General features: G+C 46.0%; 2 protein-coding genes across 2 annotated transcripts in view; both read left to right on the plus strand.

Moving 5' to 3' along the window:
* Positions 1–20,287, plus strand: part of LOC149362819 (NADPH-dependent 3-keto-steroid reductase Hsd3b5-like) — a 109,466-nt gene that overhangs the window by 29,905 nt on the left and 59,274 nt on the right. The gene's annotated exons all lie outside the window — the stretch shown is intronic.
* On the plus strand, positions 1,446–18,647 carry LOC149362820 (NADPH-dependent 3-keto-steroid reductase Hsd3b4-like). The gene is made up of 6 exons (XM_089569823.1): positions 1,446–1,679; positions 4,725–4,873; positions 7,909–8,076; positions 11,627–11,818; positions 12,817–12,953; positions 17,818–18,647. Exons 1-6 carry the CDS (start codon positions 1,627–1,629, stop codon positions 18,226–18,228), a joined length of 1,110 nt encoding a protein of 369 aa, XP_089425949.1. The 5' UTR covers positions 1,446–1,626; the 3' UTR covers positions 18,229–18,647.

Here is a 20,287-nt window from a genome sequence, read left to right on the forward strand (position 1 = left end):
TGTGATAGGAGTATGACGTCACTTCTGTGGAGATTCAGCGGTGACTTGGGGGAGAATATGGCAAGCAGGCAAGGAAACAGCCCTGGAAGGCCTCCAGCTGGGACAACACCCGCCAGTGTCGCAGGGGGGAAGCCACCATTACGGGGAACAGGCGCATCACATTCCTATAAAATGGAGGCGTCCACGCGACTTGCCCGCGTCGCACTGCAGTGCATCCACATTCCAGCCAAGTGCTTTCGGCTAGCGCAGCGCCATTTGCTCAGACCTGTAGCCATCTAAGGGCGGCCTCTTTGTTAAGTAGGCGTCGCCAGTGCGTGCAACGAAACACTGCATAAATGTCCCGAAAATATGTTCTGGCTTCCACAACGGTTAAGTCGCACTCACATCCCTGCCCTCTTCACACGGACCACTAGATGCTCGGTCATCTCGTTCTGCGCAGAGTGCAAGCAGAGTTCACAAGCAGTATAGGTAATATTCATCTACGATTACGCGCCTAGTCCGTCTAGCCGTTCCTTTGTGACTGACTTCGGTTTGTCGGGGCCAGTCTGGCGCGTTTAATAGCATATAAGCAAACGCCGCTGTCCCTCCGCGCAAACTCCGTTCTCGATGGCCGAAGCCATTCACTTACAGCCATCGTCGATTTACCTCCCACTACTCCGCATCCCCCCGCCACACTGTCACCTTTCAGAAGTTCAGTCTATCATTCGACAAACCAAATCCACCCTCAGAAAGAGCCCCTGCCACAACGCACCTACGGTCACCCCCCATAATTTATCCACAGAAGCCCGAGCACCACCGCAATGAAAAAGTGACGGAGCAATAGAAGTCAAAGACGCAGTTCGCAGCCAAGCTGCCCTCCGAGTGCACCTCCTGCCCCCCCCCCTCCCCACACACACACACACACACACACACATATACACAGACACTGGAAAAATTATTTGGCGCACTTTTCAGGCAATGGGAGGCGGCAAAAAGGGAAAGCACCGAATGGAAAAACATCAAACGGAAAAAATCGCCCCAAAAGCCAATCTTGCTTACGCACTTCATTGCATCGGATAATCTGATCGTCTGTCACTACTTTTTGTCAAAAAAAAAGAAGCATTAGACTGCGCCTACGGCCTTCCTCGGAGACACGCGGCAATGTGTATGTATGCACGCATATCAGACGAGAGGGTCGAGTGACGCAGATAAAATGGGCATGGAAATCAGCCACACAACCATGCCCGAGTGACCCTTATCGCCAAGGCTTGCCTGGATAACAATGGCAAGCCCACGAAAGGCTTCGCAAGGCTCTGCTAACGGCTCGAACATTATCCTATTGTTACGCACTCTGATTTCGAACTATTCATTATGCTAACTTATCTCCGTGCCACTCCTACGCTTCATTTGTGTATATTGCATATCGGACTCTCTTACGACTAATCGCAATAATTCGTCGACGTAGACTGTCTCACTCTCAGCGCCGCTGAATAGGCAGCTCAATAGCGTGGAGTCGATTCTTATGTAGACTCTTCTGGGCGTAGTCACCGCAGCTCTTGACCCGTAAAGGCTCTCTCTGCGAGCCATTTCTACAGCAGACTGAAAGTGTTCGTGTGGGATACATCGCGACCAACGAGTGGACCAGTGATGAGCAGCATAGGAGAACCGAAGACTCCTTCGACTCAGCAAAATGGCAACCGGTGAGGAACTTCTACTTCTGTTACCCCACATGATGAATTCTGTGGTCCTCAACATATTGCTCAAGGAGAACTTTAAGATGGAGCAACCAAAATTTGCTGGCTATGGTCGTTGACTTTTAACGTTTCATATTTACACATTGGGATCATTTCTCATTGATATTGTTGAACGCCAGTGTATCAGTCTTTCTAATCTCTTCTGCAGGGTGATTATCCAAATTAATGAGATTCATCGCGGCCCGTTTAGACGTTTCATGATGCCCGCCCTGGTCGGCCTCTTAGCCGATCATAGACCGAGTTCGCCCAGAACTTTTAGAACTTCTGCTGCGATGGCCCCATCGAACTGCGTTTGTGGCTCCACGCCCAAAGTGCGTGTACGGTGTACGGCGACATATTTAAATTTCTACCGAGGTGACGCGCAACCAGTAAGCTATCTTGGTTGCGCGACCGCAGAAATAGAGCGGTGAGCTAGGACAGCCTGCTGCGCATTATGTTATGATGTCTGATGGGGAAGCGTCGGTTGTAACGCAGTTAGTGTTTTAACCTACTTTCATTAAATAACTCGGTGTACTAAAGGTACACATGGTATAGTACAGTTGTAACCATTGAACATCAAGAAACATTAGGAATGGGTAGCACCTACCGTTCCGGAGCATGTGTTTTGTAGTCGTCATACCTACTGTGATACTAATGATTTTATCTTGTTATAGCTTAACATAAAATGGTGACAGTGAAAGATTTTTTTTTCATGCCGCTGTTGTTTTCAGTGAGCCTGCTGCATTGGTGTCGTCTAAATTGTATTTGCTTCTGTGCATCTTTTGGTTAGTTTATTAGTTTATTGGGTTTAACGTCCCAAAACGACTCAGGCTATGAGGGACGCCGTAGTGAAGGGCTCCGGAAACTTCGCCACCTGGGGTTCTTAACCGTGTACTGACATCGCACAGTACACGGGCCTCTAGAATTTCACCTCCATCAAAATTCGGCCGCCGCGCCCTGGATTGAACCCATGCTTGCGGCCATATATCGTATAAAAACGCAAATATCAACTGGAATAATTTTATAGGTACTGCCATTCGCTTTGATAGTATAGGACCTGACAGGGTTTGACGGAATACCAACCCAATTCCTTAAACGATATGCGTAGTGGGTGCCATTTTTCTTAGCTATAATCTTTGCGAAGCCTTTGAAAACTGACTAGTTTCCACAAGATTGGCGTAGCGCAGTTGTAACACCTGTTTTAAATAGCGGTAACCGATTACTCACAAATAACTGTCACCCAGTTTCTCTGACTAGCGTCTGCTGTAAGCTCTTAGAGCATATCATGAGTAAGCATGCTATTATTTTTCTTGGAAATAACAACTTTTTTTTGTCTATCAGCACCAGCATACTAGGTGCCGGAAAGGCCTGTCTACCGTAATGCAGCTCACAGAAACTATTCACAATTTTACGTTAGCCGTAGATGCCCACGAGGAAGTCGGCGCCATCAGCATAGGCTTTGCAAAAACGTTGGGCAAATTCGTACACAATAAATTACTTTTCAATTTGCATAAAGCAGGGATTAGTGAAAATATTCTAAAATTATTTGAAACCTACCTGCACAATCGCAGGCAGGCTGTGCGGGTAGATGATTGCTTGTCCTCTCCATTAGACGTGCTTTCTAGCGTCCCACAAGGCTCTGTTTTAGCTCCGTTATTGTTCTTAACCTATATTAAGGACATTTCTGAGGTGGTCGAGTTTCCTGTGGAACTGAAGCTTTTCGCCGACGACCGTTTAATTTATTCAAGAGTAACGCATCCTGACGACAAAATTAGAATAAACCGGGTCCTTCATTCCTTGCACCTTTGATGCCAAAAATGGGACATGGAAATCAATTACACAAAATCGACTTCTACGCATTTTACTAACAAGAAGAGTATGCAGCCATTTATTTACAAGATAGGAAATATCAAAGTAAGGAATGTAGATACCTTCATGTATTTAGGGGTCACAATTACCCATAATTTACACTGGCATAAAGATATCGACAATAAACGCTCGACAGCATATCAAAAATTGTTCTTCATGAGGAGAAAATTCGAACAACCAACTAAACCTGCTAAATTAATTGCGTACAAGACTTTCATACATCCATCCCTAGAGTACGCTTCCGTTATCTGCAGTCGCATCAAAAAGTTTTGAAATACAAATTAGAGAGAGTTTAAAAAAAATGACTGCTCACTTTATTTCTTCAAGATACCGAAGCGCGAACTCGTTAACAGCAATTCTGCGTTCATGTTGGCTTGAATCACTTGAAACACAACAGCAAAAAGCCAGACTAATACTTTCTTTGAACTGCTGCAAGGACGATATAAAATAAAAGAGGATAGATATGTTCAGTAGGCCGGAATACTCCGCGCGAGAACAAACCACTGCATAGCAGTCAAGAGGTATGGCACACATGTTGATGTGTTCCGATATTCTTTTTTCCCTGACGTCATTGAAAGCTGGAATGCTTTGCCTGGTGATGTTGCCGATTTAACAGACGTGCAGAAATTGGAATGCTCTCTTGATAATTTGAGTCGCGGGCGTCTCACTTGACGCTATGAGGTGCCAAACTTGATTGCATTGTGCCGTGTTCTCTCTCTGCAACCACCCTCAAGTTAAGGTTAACAGTATCAATAAAATAAATAAATAAATAAATAAAAAAATTTTAGGAAACGAGAACCCTATAGCGTAGGGGGATAAGGGAATTAGTGGGCGACAACGCTTCTTAAGTTGTTGCTGCGCGCATGCGCACCGGAGCCCCGCTGCTTCCCTATCCCCCTAACCTAATGGGCCTGCCTATTCAAAAGCCTCCAATGTTCCCGAAACATTTATACATGTATATGGAGGACATACAGCAGGTGTTCATCAGCCTGTTATGAAAGACGACACGGAGTATGCTTGAGAGATCTGCGTGTTGATTTAAGGAGAAGCTTCAAACCAAGATGGAAAATTTCGTGTAATAATGGGCGCTTAACGAAAACATTAGTGCCCGAAACGGCTGTGGCATTTAATCGCGTCACGCAGTGTCGGAGGTTCCCAGCGACCCGTTCGTGTCGTCGTGGTGACAGGGTCGAGTGGTATGCTGGGCCACCACGTCGTGAGAGAGCTGCAGGATCACCCGGGTGTGCAGGAAGTGCGCCTCTTCGACGTAAAGCCCTTCGAGAATGCGTTAGGTAAGCTGCAGGCGAGCTGGGCCGCTAGCTGAGCACGCCCTCACATAACAGGTTCATGCGATCACACTTCGAATTAAGGTTTGGTTTGATTTATGGGGTTTAACGTCCCAAAGCGACTCAGGCTATGAGGGACGCTGTAGTGAAGGGCTCCGGAAAGTTCGACGACCTGGGGTTTTTTAAGGTGCACTGACATCGCGCAGTGCACGGACCTCTAGAATTTTTCCTCCATCGAAATTCGACCGCCGTGGCCGGGATCGAGCCCGCGTCTTTCGGGTCAGCAGCCAAGCACCATAACCACTGAGCCACCACAGGGGCTTACTTTGGGTTAAGGCTAGTTGGTACTTCGCAAAGAATATTCATTAAAAAGGCCTTTGGTCTTCAGTGTATCTACTTTCAGAGCGGAGAATATTGGTAGTAACAGTTTATGCATCTATTTTCCCGCGCTTGCTCATGTACGCAGATGATGTTAATGTGTTGTTTGCATGTGCATCCGGTTGCTAATTCGAAATGCATGTTAATCAATACCTCCTTCGATTATCAGCGTAGTTGCTTATGAACAAGCTACAATTAAGTGGAAACGAAATTAAATATATTGTTTTTGCACCATTGAATAAGCCGAATAAAAATGAGAAAAATGAGAACGTCATGTCCATGTACCCACTCCGCAGAGTCTGCGCAAGGAGGCTATAAAAACACAGCGAATACGCAATAACTCTGGCATGTAACATTTAAATTACCCACTTCCTCTCGCTTTTTAAATCATTTATAGAGAACAGCACTTATGTTGGTGCGCGTGAATCAAAGGGTGCGCTCTGAAGGTGTTTGCTAAAAATCTTTTAAGGAACATTTAAATTTGTATTTCTTTAGTTTTGAAATATTTTTGCTCACACTAGCTTTCTACTGAAAAATCTAACCAGGCATGATAAGCGCGGAATTATAGAATAACACCTATATCCTTCGGGGCATCTGTTTTGTTCGGGGTACCCGTATTATTCAGTACACATGGATTACTAGGAGCCCCTGTATGAATCGAGGCAGCTGTATCATCTGGTGGCGATCTGTTTCACTCGAGACTCGTCTAGGTCATGGCCAGCGTTGTCAGTGTGCGTTTTATACGGTAATACAAGGGAGCCAGGTTTAATCGTCTTTGAAGACAGTAGTGCGCACTTTAGCTGGTCGTAGGTACCTAATTCCTTTATTTGGTAACTTCAAGATGCCATTATGCTGGCAAGATACGGCCCACCTCCAGTCCGGAGCCTCAGGAAGACGGCGCATCTAAGCACACAAAAACAACTTTATTAGAATGGCGAAAACTTGAAATCACGCACCAAGAACCCCACAGCGGGAGACCGAATATCCTACAAGGGGTGGCGCGTCAACCCATTCGTATGTACAGGGTCGTCCACTCTTAGTTGGAATGCGCTAGCGCATGGCCGCACTTTTCAGAGGGCGACCGCGTGCGACACAGTCGCTCATCACAGCAAAGTGGCGCAGGAGAAGGTGTACCTGGACGTGGTGCTTCGCGTCATCTGCCACTTCGCTTCGATGCGGAGCCGTTTCGGACGCATTGACCCTCCAAAGAGCACGGCCATGCGGTAGCGCATTCTAACTAAGAGTGGACGACCCTGTACAACAAACTAGCCGCCCTTGCTACCTTGCTAGCTTGGTGCACTTCGCATAAGGGATATTTTTTGCGAGAATGTACATAATGAGAACAACGTAACAAATCAGTCAAACATTTGGCAAGCATGCGGCACGCATTTAGCATGCACCGTCGCTTGCATGCTACGCGCAGAAATTTTCAATATCTGAGTTGCGAAAGTTTACGACACCAGTATAATGCTTGCAATCGCCTCAAGCATGCTCCCTTGAATAGTAACAAAATTTCATTGTTAAGGAACGGAAAGAAGGTACTCTGCATTAGAGAATAAACTTGGGATAATGAGGTCTTGGTTTAAATACAGAGCGGAAATTTCATTCGGGATGGGCATCTGATGCGCTATTCCTAATGTATGCAAACAGGGCAGTTCCCTTAGCGGAAATGCTAAGGGAAGGACAATGAGGGTGGCGAGTGACAGTCGTGTGGAGAGATAAGATAAGAAAATTTGCTCAGATAGAGCAACCTCGGTTTGTGCAAAACAAGACTGCCTGGAAATAACCGCGAGGAATGTTTGTTCGGAACTGAGTTACCTCACTAATGATGATCATTACGACACTGTGATGATGCTGTGTACTCTATGCTGCCGCGCCATGGCGTTTCCTCTTGATCGAAAGCAATCATACATATTCCCGGCACATGTATAAGAAGAGTAATACCTACGCCGAGTTTGCGTGCAAGTGTACTTCGTTCTTCATAGAAGTCAACCAGCCTGGTAGCCTAAATTGTTTGCCGCGGGACATCTCCGAAATCCGAGTGCTCTTTGTTGTCGTTCTTTCCGCTTTAGCATCCCTTAGAGCTTAGTATCGCAACCAGATAAAAAACTCTTTATTTAGATCGCCTACAAAGCATCCGAAACGACTATACGTACCTTGCCGCACCAAAGGTCGTTGGTCGTCTTGTTGGTGAGGCGTCTGCTAGGTAATCCGGATTGAATGGACAGTGTTTGGAAGTTGCGGAATCAAGCCAAAGAAGGCCAAACTTTCTGTAGATGCAGCATGAAACAAAACCACTGTGAGCCCTGTTCGGGAACGCGCCTATTATGCATCTTTTCATGTGTGCAGAAATATTTCTCTCAATTTAAGGTGTGTCGACGTAGATGTGGGCCTATTAGCGGCTTACGAGAATATGCGCGTTTTCGAGGTTTGGAGCTACTTTTTACTATTTGGTGTTCGCAAGCTAACCTGCAGTTATCTGCCGTCATATGGATATTATATGAATTTTGAATGGACGTCATGAAGAAGTGTTAACTACGTCGTTATCGAGCTATTCAATGCATTTCAAAAGCGTTTCAATTGTATTTGCGTATTCCGCTTCTTCCGTCACTGCCAAACTCTAATGGCAAAACATGTCACTTCGCCCGAACCATAATGCGCAGGACACCCCATGACCAAGAGGACCACGGAGGTGGTGGCTAGCGTGTGCGACGCCCAAGCCGTGCGGGAGGCCGTTCGGGGTGCGGACGCGGTGATCCACTGCGCTGGCTTGCTCCCCACCACCACTTTCTCGGGGGACGCAACCACGTTCGAGAGAGTCAATGTGAATGGTAGGCCCGGTCACAGATGTTGAACCATCGCCTTCTACCTTTCTAAATGACCGCCAACGTACACTCTGCACATAAAGCAGTAAAAACAGAGTAAGCTGTGCTCTATCGTACTGTTCTTTATAAAAGAGAGTGGGCTAGAGGATAATTTACCCCCTTTTACTCCTACATAAGGGTATTCTTGTTTAGAGTGAAAGCGGTGCCAAATGTGCGCGCGTGGCTGTGTGTCGAACATAAGCTTTTTCTGGCGTGCGCATCATCAAGGATTCGGGACTAACGCTTCCAGTTCCCTTGGCTGCCACAACGAGGCGTATGGCTTTGAATATTAGAAAATAGTGCGTTGACTCCATCCGCGACGTAGGAGAGAATGAGAATGACAAAGTAGGTGGTGAATAGGGCTTGATAGGCGGCCAGGTATAACGGCACTGCCTTGGCGCGGTCCAGAATTCCTGACAATGAGTGACCAGTGAAGCTTGCAATTAAATGAATATTTCCAGTTGTTGTCGGTGTAAATATGACGAGGTGTCTATGCTTCGGCGCACCGACGTGCTGTGAAGGCAGTACGACTTACCGCTTTAACACTTTGCACCTAGAATGGACAACGTGTCTCAGCGCTGAGCCCATCTATTTCATGCTTGGATTGGTTTATTGGGGTTTAACGTCCCAAAGCAACTCGAGGGACGCCGTAGTGAAGGGCTCCGGAAATTTCGACCACCTGGGGTTCATTAACGTGCACTGACATCGCACAGCACACGGGCCTCTAGAATTTCGTCTTCATCGAAATTCGGCCGCTGCAGCCGGGATCGAACCCGCGTCTTTCGGGTCATCAGCCGAGTGCCGTAACCACTAGCCACCGCGGCGTTTCCTATGGAGCACTATTAATGGAGCGAGATGATGGGAGTGTTGTCGACAGAAAAACTGTCTATTTCGATGTGAAATCAAAGAAATTGAGTATAGGACAGAATAAAAAAACGAATAAAGTCTAATTTAGGGGGAGGAATATTAACTTAAAAGAGTAAGTAAGCAACACTTACGTAAGTGAATTGTTCCCAAGCACATGTATGCCAGCGTGCAACGAGCCAACGCAAGCAGCTTTGCACGTCTACGGAGTGAGAGTGCGGAGGCGCTATAGTCAGGAGTAGTCATTAGTATTCTCACAAAATATGCATGCTAAGCAATTTTCATGCTCGTAAATAAAGCCTCTGTCCACAAAGAAAAAACACGTATCTCAATGAACATGAGACGGTTTCAGAATCTTTTGGCGAGGCGGCAGTTGTCCAAAACGTGCAGACCGCGGTCATGTCCTGCACAGTCTGCAAGAAATTGATTCGTCTAGGTGTCAGTACTTTCACTCTGTGTTGAGTTGATTATGTTGGCGCTTAGCGGGCTTCCTACATGTACGGTTTTAAGGCGAAAGCCTTTAGTAACGGCGTGTGTGTATGCAGCTAGTTTTGCGCCGGTTTTGGTTGCTGTAGCGGTATAATGTGCGACGAATGGTTACAGCGCATATTTTGAAACCATTTCGATAACAAACAGGACCATTCTAAGCCAGGTATGCGAAATATACGCAGAAATTTTATTCCATGATGAGTTCGCTCCGAAGGATATTTGCAATCGTCCACTGTTTCTGCCCGCGTTAGGTTTTCAAAAGAGCTGCAATAACCTGGATTGTTTTTACAACACAGCTGTTTAAAGTCAAGGTCCTGGCTTTAGCGACATTGGCGTCTTCTATGAGATAAGGAGGAAAGACCGTAGGCGCTCTGAAGAATAGAAGGAAGGAGATGGAGGGCAGAACAGGTGAAAAGATGTTCATGGGGACAGCAGATGAATTCGACCGCACTTCTCGCTTGTAGATTACGTTTCTACTTAACAGATCTAATTGGTTGGAGTACGTGTCCCCAAGTTTTCCGCTTTGACATATATAAAGAAGGCGGGGTCAGAAGAGGCGAAAAAAGGCTATTGGAATGCAATGGAGGTCAGGATGACGCAACACATGCAATTTCCGGCTGGTTAAACGCATTAATAAGAAAACATAAACGTCGCAAATTTTTGTCCGCAGTAAAGGCATGTTCAAGAAAAACTGTTCGTGAAACTAGTGTATCGGGCGTAAGCTCTGTTGTGCATAGTTTAGCTGCTGCGGTGGGGGGGGGGTCACGTGACAGCGCGACGTCCCAAACACACCTCCGCTCCAAGCCGGCTACAGGTTGTCCGGACGCAGAGGAATGACTTTGGGAGATATGGCGTAGTAGAGCTTACGGTCTAAAATCTGAAATTTCGAAAATTTGCCTCCCAATCCACCATACTTCGTGACTGAAGGGGTTAAAGCAGAGGTACTGTAGAAGCTTGTGCTGAGACGTAAAAGGAAAAAGAACTATGCAGCGCCTTGTTGCAGTCCATAGAGTGGGAGCTAAGCAATATGAGATGTGAACATCGCCTCTGTTAACTATGTGAAGGTATGTCAGCATTACGCAGCTCAGTCGCCGCTCAGAAACCACAGGAAATGAGCGTATTTTTCAGCCAACTAACCAAAGCTCACTCTCTTCTATACACTTTCAGAAATCGAGATTATCTTAATATTAGAGCAGAGCAGAGTCATTTAATGGGGCCGCAAATTCTTTTTTTTTATGGAATAATTATTTTGCCTTCTTGCAATTGGTAACGTCCTTTTTTATAATTCAAAAGTGGCAGGTCGCGCTTCCATTGAAATCTGATGTCAGAGGTGTCTAAAATATATCGGGAAAAAAGCAAAAAAGAAGCTATGCCCAGGAACTGCCTTGAATCCCTTATTCTTTTTCCACGTGTGTGTAGAAATGCGAGCTTATTTGCTGCCATGAATAAAGCGCTGATGGTAAGTACTTTTGGTTATGTGCTGGTGTCGTATGGGAATGGACCTTTAAATATGTAGGGTCGGTTTGGCAATGCCGGTATGTGATTTTCAAGCAACCGGTGTTTATAACAAGCGCAGCGCCTCGCACGTATATGAAATAGTTCATTGGTTTCCGGAATGGTCGAAACGGCCTGATGCAAGAGAAGATACTGGAGCTCGAGCGCGCAAAGTATTGTCCTCCTAAGTTTATACTCTCTTGCACTTAAATGGCAACGCGCAACTGTCCTGATCTTAGCTTAGCCTGTGGCAAGTGGCACTTTCTTTTGATTTAAAGCGACTAAACAAAATGGCCGTAGGTTTCTAGAGCCCGAAATCTTAAATAGATGTGAACTTTAACGTATAGCTCCTACTTAACACTTCAGAGCGGTGTGAACTTTCACGTGGTATTCACTCGTACTATCCATTTAGTTGCTGAAACCTGAAACGACTGTACGTCATAAAGTTGCGCTTGTAAAGTGATGGGAAAGAACTATTTTTGAAGTCAAGATGTAGTCAATTACCTTGACTACAGGAGACTTATTAATATATTAAACGAAATAAGTCAGGTAGTAAATTTTGTGGGGCGCTACAAATATTTTTTTTTCACTCGCTACTTCTGAACCGGCATCCGTTTAACGGCGTTTATATGAGTCGCACTGAAAGATCCATTCATAACATCTCATGTAGGTACTCAGAATGTGGTCGACGCTTGCCTCGAAGAGAACGTGGCATACCTTGTGTACACCAGCACTGTGGCCGTGATTACCAGGGAGCAGCCTTCAGGGGACGAGAAGACTTGGTATGATGGTCCGTACCCAGAAACCAAGGCACGCGCTGAAAAAATCATTTGTGAGGCCAACAACCGCCAATTTAAGGATGGTGAGTTCCTAGCAGCGTCAACTTCACATAAATATCGTTCGTCTCTTTTTTTTATTCAGATACCTCACAACCACATCGAACTCTGTTGAACAGTAGTAAATAAACCAACGAAATGAAAATGCACCGAGGAGCAAACTTTGCACAACAAAATGCAGCAGACATTCTCCGAAGATAGCTAGCGATAGATGGGGCAACGTTGTCTACAAGACCATTCCAATAAATAACTGTACTTGGCAGGGCTGATGAGTTGAAAGTGGTGGCTCTTTCGCTAATACCCGTGAAACTGAAATGATTATGCAATCGGTGTGATGTGTGGCAAGGTTGTGTAAGAAGTACGGTGAAAGGATGATGGCTGCAAACAATTTTATGGAAGAGGCAAATATGTGTTTTTGTTCTGCGGCTTTCTAAGGAGGGGAATGCTATTTCAAAATAAAACGCTCTAATTGTCATGAACATAGCAGAGTAAACTTCTTCGAGATACTTTTATGACCAAACAGCCAGCTCTCAGACTCAGCTCGCTACGCCTGCTGTTACTAAATCGGCTCGTAATTAAAAAAAAAATCGGCAGTGGTTTAGTTCTGGTTAAACCTGGAGGATTGCGAAAGCAACGAGGAGAGAGGCGATGGAGAGCGCGCGGCCGCGGCGGTGGCCCCGGCACGCTAGCTATGCTCGGCTGCCTCCCATGCGCAACTGGCGAGCGCGGCGGCGGCACCTCGAAGTCACCCGCGCAGCGACGGCGGAGGCGCGCCAGCTGTGCACCGTGTGACGTGACTGATCCTCACGCACGCGCAGTATGACTTTTCTTCAGCTCCGCGAAATTGCTCAGCGACTCGCGTAGTGTTGCTTTCGCAACAAAATCAAAGGTTATAGAAAATCTCTTGTGTGGCGTCAGAAATTTAAAAGTGCTTAGGTAGTACAGAACCCTAGACCAAGTCTGATCTGACCGAGCAGTATTCACATTTAGCTGGCGTGCTCATCACAGCTGCTCCGTGTCGCAGGGTCCCACCGTCTGAGAACTTTGGTTGTGCGGCTACCACCGGTTTATGGAGAGCTGGATTACGTCGTCGTGCCTCTGCAAATCAAATGGGCGAAGAGGATGTGCAACACCGTTTTCAAACTTGGACCAGGGTTCCAGGTAAGCTGCACCTCCCTTGATTCTCGATGTTGCCGGACGTCGTTTGCCCATTTCTTTAGAACCACTTTCTTCCTTAGCCGAGGAGCGGCTCTGCTCGAAATGGGAACAATCGATTGCGTGCAGAATCGTCAAAACAGCAGCAGCAGCTTAGCTTGTTGTGCTACCTCTTAAACGCTTATCGTAACAAGCGCTATAAGAGATAAGCACTTTTGTATCCTTTCCGGGAGATGTGTGCTTCCTTAAACATTGAGTCGGCGATTGTATACTTCCTCCACGGAAAGTATTACGAACTGAAAGGAACCGCTACTTGACGTAGCATGTTTAAGGTTTTTGTGAATTTACGCACTTATTATGCTGTCAGACATGCACTGCGCGCCATAAATACATGTACACTCCGGCCTGAATGGCGTACTGAACACAAGTACGCTGCTCCCCAGGCCAATGTGATTCCTTCTTGCGGCTCTTTATTAGCCTTGTCAAGAATGAGACTGGCAAGAATTAATTGGACATAGAACGCGAGGCGATTTTGAATGTAGGCTTTATTGTGAAAAGAAACAAAACAAAAACTTCCGATCACTTCCTTCCTACAGCCGTAAGGGTGAGGCGGAAAGGAGTGGGCAGTTGTGCAGGGTTAAATTTTCTGTGCAAGGTTGCTCGAAAGCATGTAGTTAAGGAGGTTGCCAAAGAAGCACTTCTGGTTCAGCTGCAGCATGAAGGCATCCTTCTAGATCTGGTGGCCGACTGCTGGGCGGGAGCATCGTGAGTGGCTTCTGGCACTAGCAAGCCAGGCAAAAGGAGGCCCATACATGGTCCCACTGAATCATTAAAATTCTTGCATTGTATCGTCAATTCCTCGGTAAGGCTCTCAGATAACCTCTACATTAACTTTGCGCCATTATCATCTACAAGAAGTCATCACGAGCTAAATTTTATACCGTATTTTGCGCATGCTAATTTGTTCAAATTCAGTTTTTTCCCCATTCAATAGAAGCCTGGAATTCTCTATCTGGGTCCATTCGTTCTTGTCCATTTCAAAGTTTTGTAACTGCCATAGAAGACGCATAATAGCTGTATATTCGTACCCTGTCGTTAACAGTTCATTTCTTGTTCGATATTTCTTTTGGCATTTTAACTTTATTGTAGTGCTTGCTTTGTGCATTTTGCTGCATTTTGTTACCTTGTTGCGTATTTTGCATTTTGTGTTCTTCCCACTACTGCCATAGCGCATATAATTGCGCTTCAGTATAAATAAATAAATAAATAAATAAATAAATAAATAAATAAATAAATAAATAAATAAATAAATAAATAAATAAATAAATAAATAAATAAATAAATAAATAAATAAATAAATAAATAAATAAATAAATAAATAAATAAATAAATAAATAAATAAATAAATAAATAAATAAATAAATAAATAAATAAATAAATAAATAAATAAATAAATAAATAAATAAATGCATGTATGTTCAATGGCGGGCAGCCGCGCCAATGCATACATGAGCTGAGTGAATCCACGCCGGCGATCCAGCAGTCTCAGCCACGAGACGTTGGAGCGCATGGCTGTTGCGCGTGGGAACATCTCTGGTGTGCTTTTATGGTTGTGGGTGGTATCGCAGGGAGGGCTTACTGCAGTCAGACATGGCTATAGTCCCCGCTTCATTGTAGGCGCATCGCGTAGCAAGTGCACCCGCTTGATCGGCTCAGGCGTTGTGTAACGCCCCCTTTGTCAGCATGTAAATGTGTACCATCTCGGGCACTCCTCTGTGACCAACTACTAGAGAGGTGCATGATGGGACCAAAATTGCTCAGTCTGATGGACTTGTGGTGAATCGCATGTGCCATTTTATTGATAGGAGATATTGAATAGCACTGCACCTGTTACTGACTATGAGAATAAATATGTCGGTCATTCCAGCAGCTCAAGCGAGGTGTATAACGCGAAGCTCTGCCTGTTTCATCAGCACAATGAGATAGATGAGAGACTCCTCCGACACTTAGGAAGGGGTCAGGTAGCAATAGGCAGTAAGCATCGAGGAAAAGTAGTGCACGTTGCCTCAGTCCTATGTTGCAGATTACTAACTTCTGATGCGCGTCCAAACATCAATGCGTCAAATTGGTGGTGTGCTCATTATAAACTGAATAATGTATGTCGACGCCATCTAATCGAACTGGTAAGTCAATTATTCCCAGGCTGAATTAGGAAGGCCATGAGAGTGCCCCTTGGCCTCGCATGGAATATTTTGGGACGAATGTGTGGCGTGGTTTCCAACCTTATTTGTGTCCCTGCGGTTAGCTACAAAGGGCTTTTTGTAGATGAAAATATCATGAAAATCGCCACAGGCGGTAAATTGCGACATAATTCAATACGAACACTTTCAGGGACTCTGCTAACGTCGACGACCAGCGGAATTTTCACATCGTTTTCTCTTTGCTGTAAAGGTGTTGCATGCCACCTTTACGAAGCGTACGAGTTTATCTTCCTTGTATTCCACGGTGCTCCCTGCACCCGATCATGTATTCTCAGTAAGGCATGCTGACGGGCTTGTTGGTGACAACGGGCGCCTGTCCGTTGTTCCTCGTCTGTTTTTGTCCTTGCGAAGTTATTTGCGCCTAGGTGTTCCTTTTTACCGATCATGTATGGCTTGAAGAGGTTAATGACCTCCGTATGCCATTCACAACGTGTCAGCACGGTCGTATCCGTAAGCTCGTAAGCTCGGGAGAAAAGAGTGAAAATATGGATAGTTAATAAAAATATTTGCATGTTAAGAAAAAAGAGGACTGGAATGAGATGCCTGTTATTTAGAAAAAAATACTATATGACAACTCTTCTTGGGGCTCGGGTAGGCTGCACAACTCAGGGCTGTTGCTATGGTAGGTTTTTTGGTAGAGGCGGGAGTGTGAATGCATTAAGCCACTGTTTGCGGCGAATCTATTTCTTACGGTACGCTGGAAGACTGCGTAAAATAGTGCTAGGCATAAGTTTCATTATACATTGACGGTTTTTGAAAAGAAGCCTTTCTCAGCTTGTTAGCCGACTGATTCACACGATTCATTCATGTACAGCGACGCACCTGTGGCAGGAGCGTGAGTGCAAGAGCAACGATGAGTGCTCCGAAATGTACGGCCCGCTTTATGGTTATGCACGTGTAATAATCATACGCATGTAATGGTCCTGCCATTACTCCCATGCCCGGTTAGTGTGGTGCTTGGCTGGAGCACTCGCTCGATTGACATAAATTTTTTAAAGTTGCCCCCGAAGGCGTAGAGCATTTGCACCTGAAAGCGTTTCCCACGGGCGCAACAGGCAAATATCATGAGCAGGGTCGATAAGTTGCCTTGAATAATCGTGATACCCTAATTTAGCGCTTGACTCATGTAGGCGAGCAGAGGCGAGTTAGATTGAGTATTTCGAAGCAGAGTGGGCGACCTAATAGATAAAGCAAGGTGTACACGTCGTGGGACCACAGGGTCACACTATGAAGCCGAGTGCCATAGAATCAGGGTCTGCCTATTCCAGAACTTTTTGTAAGTGCGCTTCCTGAATTGTGTTCTGAGTATAGCTCCATGCCCAGAGATGAACACTGAAGGCACAGAGGAAAAAAGAGGACAGGGCCAAGAAAAATGCAAAATGGAAAGCTATGAAGCATTCAGATGTGTGATATATTCAGTCGCCAGTAAACGGTGCCTATTACCTGCACAACACTACTGGCGAACATGCAAACGCACTGCGACTAGTTCAAGAGGATCCGAGTTAAACATATAGGGTTCTGATTGAGTAGTGGTAGTGAAAATGTGGATGTAGATTTGTGGGAGAACGAGTGGGGGTGCTTTTGCCACAGACACAACAGGCAGCGATGCAGGGTTGCGGCAACATTTAAAGCCCATATGTTCTGAACCGATAGCTTCGAGAGCAGGAGCAGCAGCATGAGCGTCCGGAAAGGGGGGGGGGGGGCAAGGGGGGCGGTTGCCCCCTCCCCTCTCCTTGGAATTACGGATATTATTTATGCCCTAGTTCCTTTTTTGTGCTAACCTACCGCCACCCCCGTCCCCGGACATCGGGTGCCCCCCTCCTCCCCCCCACCCCGGAAAAAGTTCTGCGAACACCCTTGAGCAGGAGTATATGGACACAGAGCAGGTGCTGTCCCATGTCCATTCTCTGTTTTGTGTTTGTTGTATGCTTCTTGCAAACGTAAACCATCTAGTTCGCCCACAACTTCTTTTAATGCAGGAGTATGTCTACGTATTGGAGCTGGTTTGATAAATGCAGCACTGCGCGAGTTCACCAAGAGCGCACAGTACAGGAGATTTACTGGAGCCTCAGGCAGCGTAAGCCAGAGTGCTGGAGGTCTGGAGGGAAAAAGGGAGCCAAACTCCCCGGAATGAGACGCTCTATCAATAAAGGTTTTCAGCGTAGCGGAGACGTACTAGCGCATACATACACTGGTTTGCAGTACATTACTGTGCACGCAGAGTGGTATGGGTGCGGGCCGGTAGGGGCCACTGCGCGTGCGCAGTAGGTGCACTGGAAACCAGTATATGCATGCGCTAGTACTGTCACCCCTGTGCTGCAGAACTGCAATAAAAGAAGGTGTCCAATAAACGTCTGCATGTGCCCAGAAGATCGATATGCTCGAACTGCATGCGTTGTTGGAGACATTCCTCAATTTAAGACAAGGCCACCGGGAAGAGTAAATTCTAATTGTCCTGCTGGGAGTGCTATTACACCAACAGTCGTACAGCTTTCTTAGCCGCGAGGTGCTTGCGTACAGGCAAACGCCACATTTACAATTTCTTTGAGCATTTGCTTGAATTTGCAGCTTCTTTATTTGTTTGTATTTGCCTTTGCACACCCACGCAGCTCATCTACGCCGGAAATGCTGCCTCCGTTCATGTACGTGCACTGGATGCACTGTCCGAGGAGACAAGTGTGTCCGGCCGCTGCCTCGTCGCCTGCGATGACACGCCCGTGGACTTCGCCGCTTTCCTGACGCCCCTGGTTGAAGGGCACGGCATCCGCGTATTCCCATGGCCGGTGCCCTATCTACCGATGCTGGTTCTCGCTGTGTGCACTGAAGGCATTGTCGGAGTGCTTGGCCGACTGTTTCCGAGTGTCCGACGTGGCCAGGTGCTGAAAGCGTCGACCATCCACTATGTCTACGGCGGAGCCTTGTTCGATGACGCCGAGACCAGGAAAGCGCTCGCCTGGCGACCGAAGTATTCGCCAGAAGAGGCAGCTCGAATGTCTCGCTCGTTCTACGACACACTGTGACAGCCGTTGGCTGCAGACGGCACGGATGGGAATGACTGCACTGCTCTCCATAGGATGGCCTCCATATTTCGCCTCATTTTATTATTTTTATTCAACTGGCTTTGTGTATAAAAGAACTGCGTAAAACAATGAGTAATGATGGACCTGCGTAGTGACGTGAAGGTCATTGGTGGCTGGCGGGTTTAGCTTTGTAAAGCTTTGCTCTGCTCATATGCGCCGCTTGTTTTGAGCAACTATGTAAATCGCTGAAATATTTGACCAAGTTTATGTCCCACCGCGTACTTCTGCCGGTCGAAATTTACCGGCCAAAAGATGCTAACCAGCGCGGCAAAACTAAGCGCAATGGTGTGTTTTTCCTTTGATACACCGTGTCGACTCATGTCGAATTTCGATGGAGGCGAAATTCTAGAGGCCCATGTACTGTGGGATGTCAGTGCACGTTAAAAAACCCCAGGCGGTCGAAATTTCCGCAGCCCTTCACTGCGGCGTCCCTCATAGCCTGAGTCGCTTTGGGACGTTAAGCTCCAATAAACCAAACCATCATCTGCCAGCCTCAGAGTGCAAGAATATAAGAGGTGTGCTAACGGAGGCGCTTCTATTGCACTGTGAACATTGCAGAATTAGTCTCTCAGTTTGGCTGTCTGCCGACAGATGGCGCCGTTAAGGACTGGGCACTAAATCAGGTGTGATGATTTTTAACGATACAACTGATCAGGTGCTTACAATACAAGGCCACGAAATACCCAAAGTGGCCGAATACAAATACCTCGGGATATGGCTAAACGAAGGGCAGATATACACGGAAAAGCATGAACAGGCTCTTAGGGCAAAAGGACGAAGAGACGCCGGGATAATAAAACATAGGGCATTATGGGGGTACAACAAATATGAAGTACTAAGAGGTATTTGGAAAGGAATAATGGTGCCGGGACTTACTTTCGGCAATGCGGTTCTATACTTAAGGGCAGAAGTTCAGTCGAGATTAGACGTAAATCAGAGAGCTGTTGGAAGATTAGCACTAGATGCCCACGGCAAAACCACAAACGAGGCAGTACAAGGGGATATGGGCTGGGCATCGTTCGAGGCACGGGAAGCTAAGAGTAAAATACTATATGAAGAACGCCTGAGGAAATTGGACGATAACAGATGGGCAGCTAAGGTATTTAAATATTTATACAGAAAGAACGTTGACTCACAGTGGCGGAAAAGAACTAGAAAACTAACCAGTAAGTATGCCGGTCATGAGGATGGAGAAAGAAAGAGCATTAAACGACAGGTTAAAAACGCGAAAGTAAAAAATTGGATGAATTCAATGCAAAAGAAACATAGTGTAGAACTATATCGATTCTGGAAAAGGCAGATCAGGAAAGAATTTTTCTATGATAACTCAAAAGGCAGTGCCCTACTTTTTGAAGCTAGATCAGGGTGTCTTAGAACGCGCAGCTACAAAAAGAAATTTAACGAAGAAGATGACACATGTGCAATGTGTGGTAGATCTGTGGAAACAATTGAACACCTCATAATCAAATGTGATGGTATCCATCCGGATGTCGATGCAGGCATAGTCACTCTTTCTGAGGCCCTAGGGTTTAAAGATAACAATGGTCATGTAAATAAATCTGCAGTGGAAGTCAGCAAAAAGCGATTGGAGGATTGGTGGCCGAAAAGCAGAGATGTGGCATAAGGTTAGAATTGTAGGAAACCGTAGGCAAAGGTGATGGAGAAAGAATTGCCAACACAGTAAACAAAAAAAATAATAAATAAAGAAAAGCTGAGCATGGTGGCAATTGCCACCACCCCGTTTCAAAGGGGGCGCTCCTATCCATCCATCCATCCATCCATCCATCCATCCATCCATCCATCCATCCATCCATCCATCCATCCATCCATCCATCCATCCATCCATCCACTCCGCCCATTCCGATTGTTGTGGTCGGCTTGCGAAGAATGTTTCGTTGAACTTAAGATGTATTCAGGACAGTCATCAATGCCATGGGTAGTGTTGTGTTTGACGAAGATATGACTGCGTTTTGGTTGTGGGCGTGTATGGTGCTATGGC

The sequence above is a fragment of the Amblyomma mixtum genome, chromosome 2 (assembly GCF_055824585.1).
Source record: "Amblyomma mixtum isolate Tamu chromosome 2, ASM5582458v1, whole genome shotgun sequence".
NCBI classification, from domain to species: Eukaryota; Metazoa; Arthropoda; class Arachnida; order Ixodida; family Ixodidae; genus Amblyomma; species Amblyomma mixtum.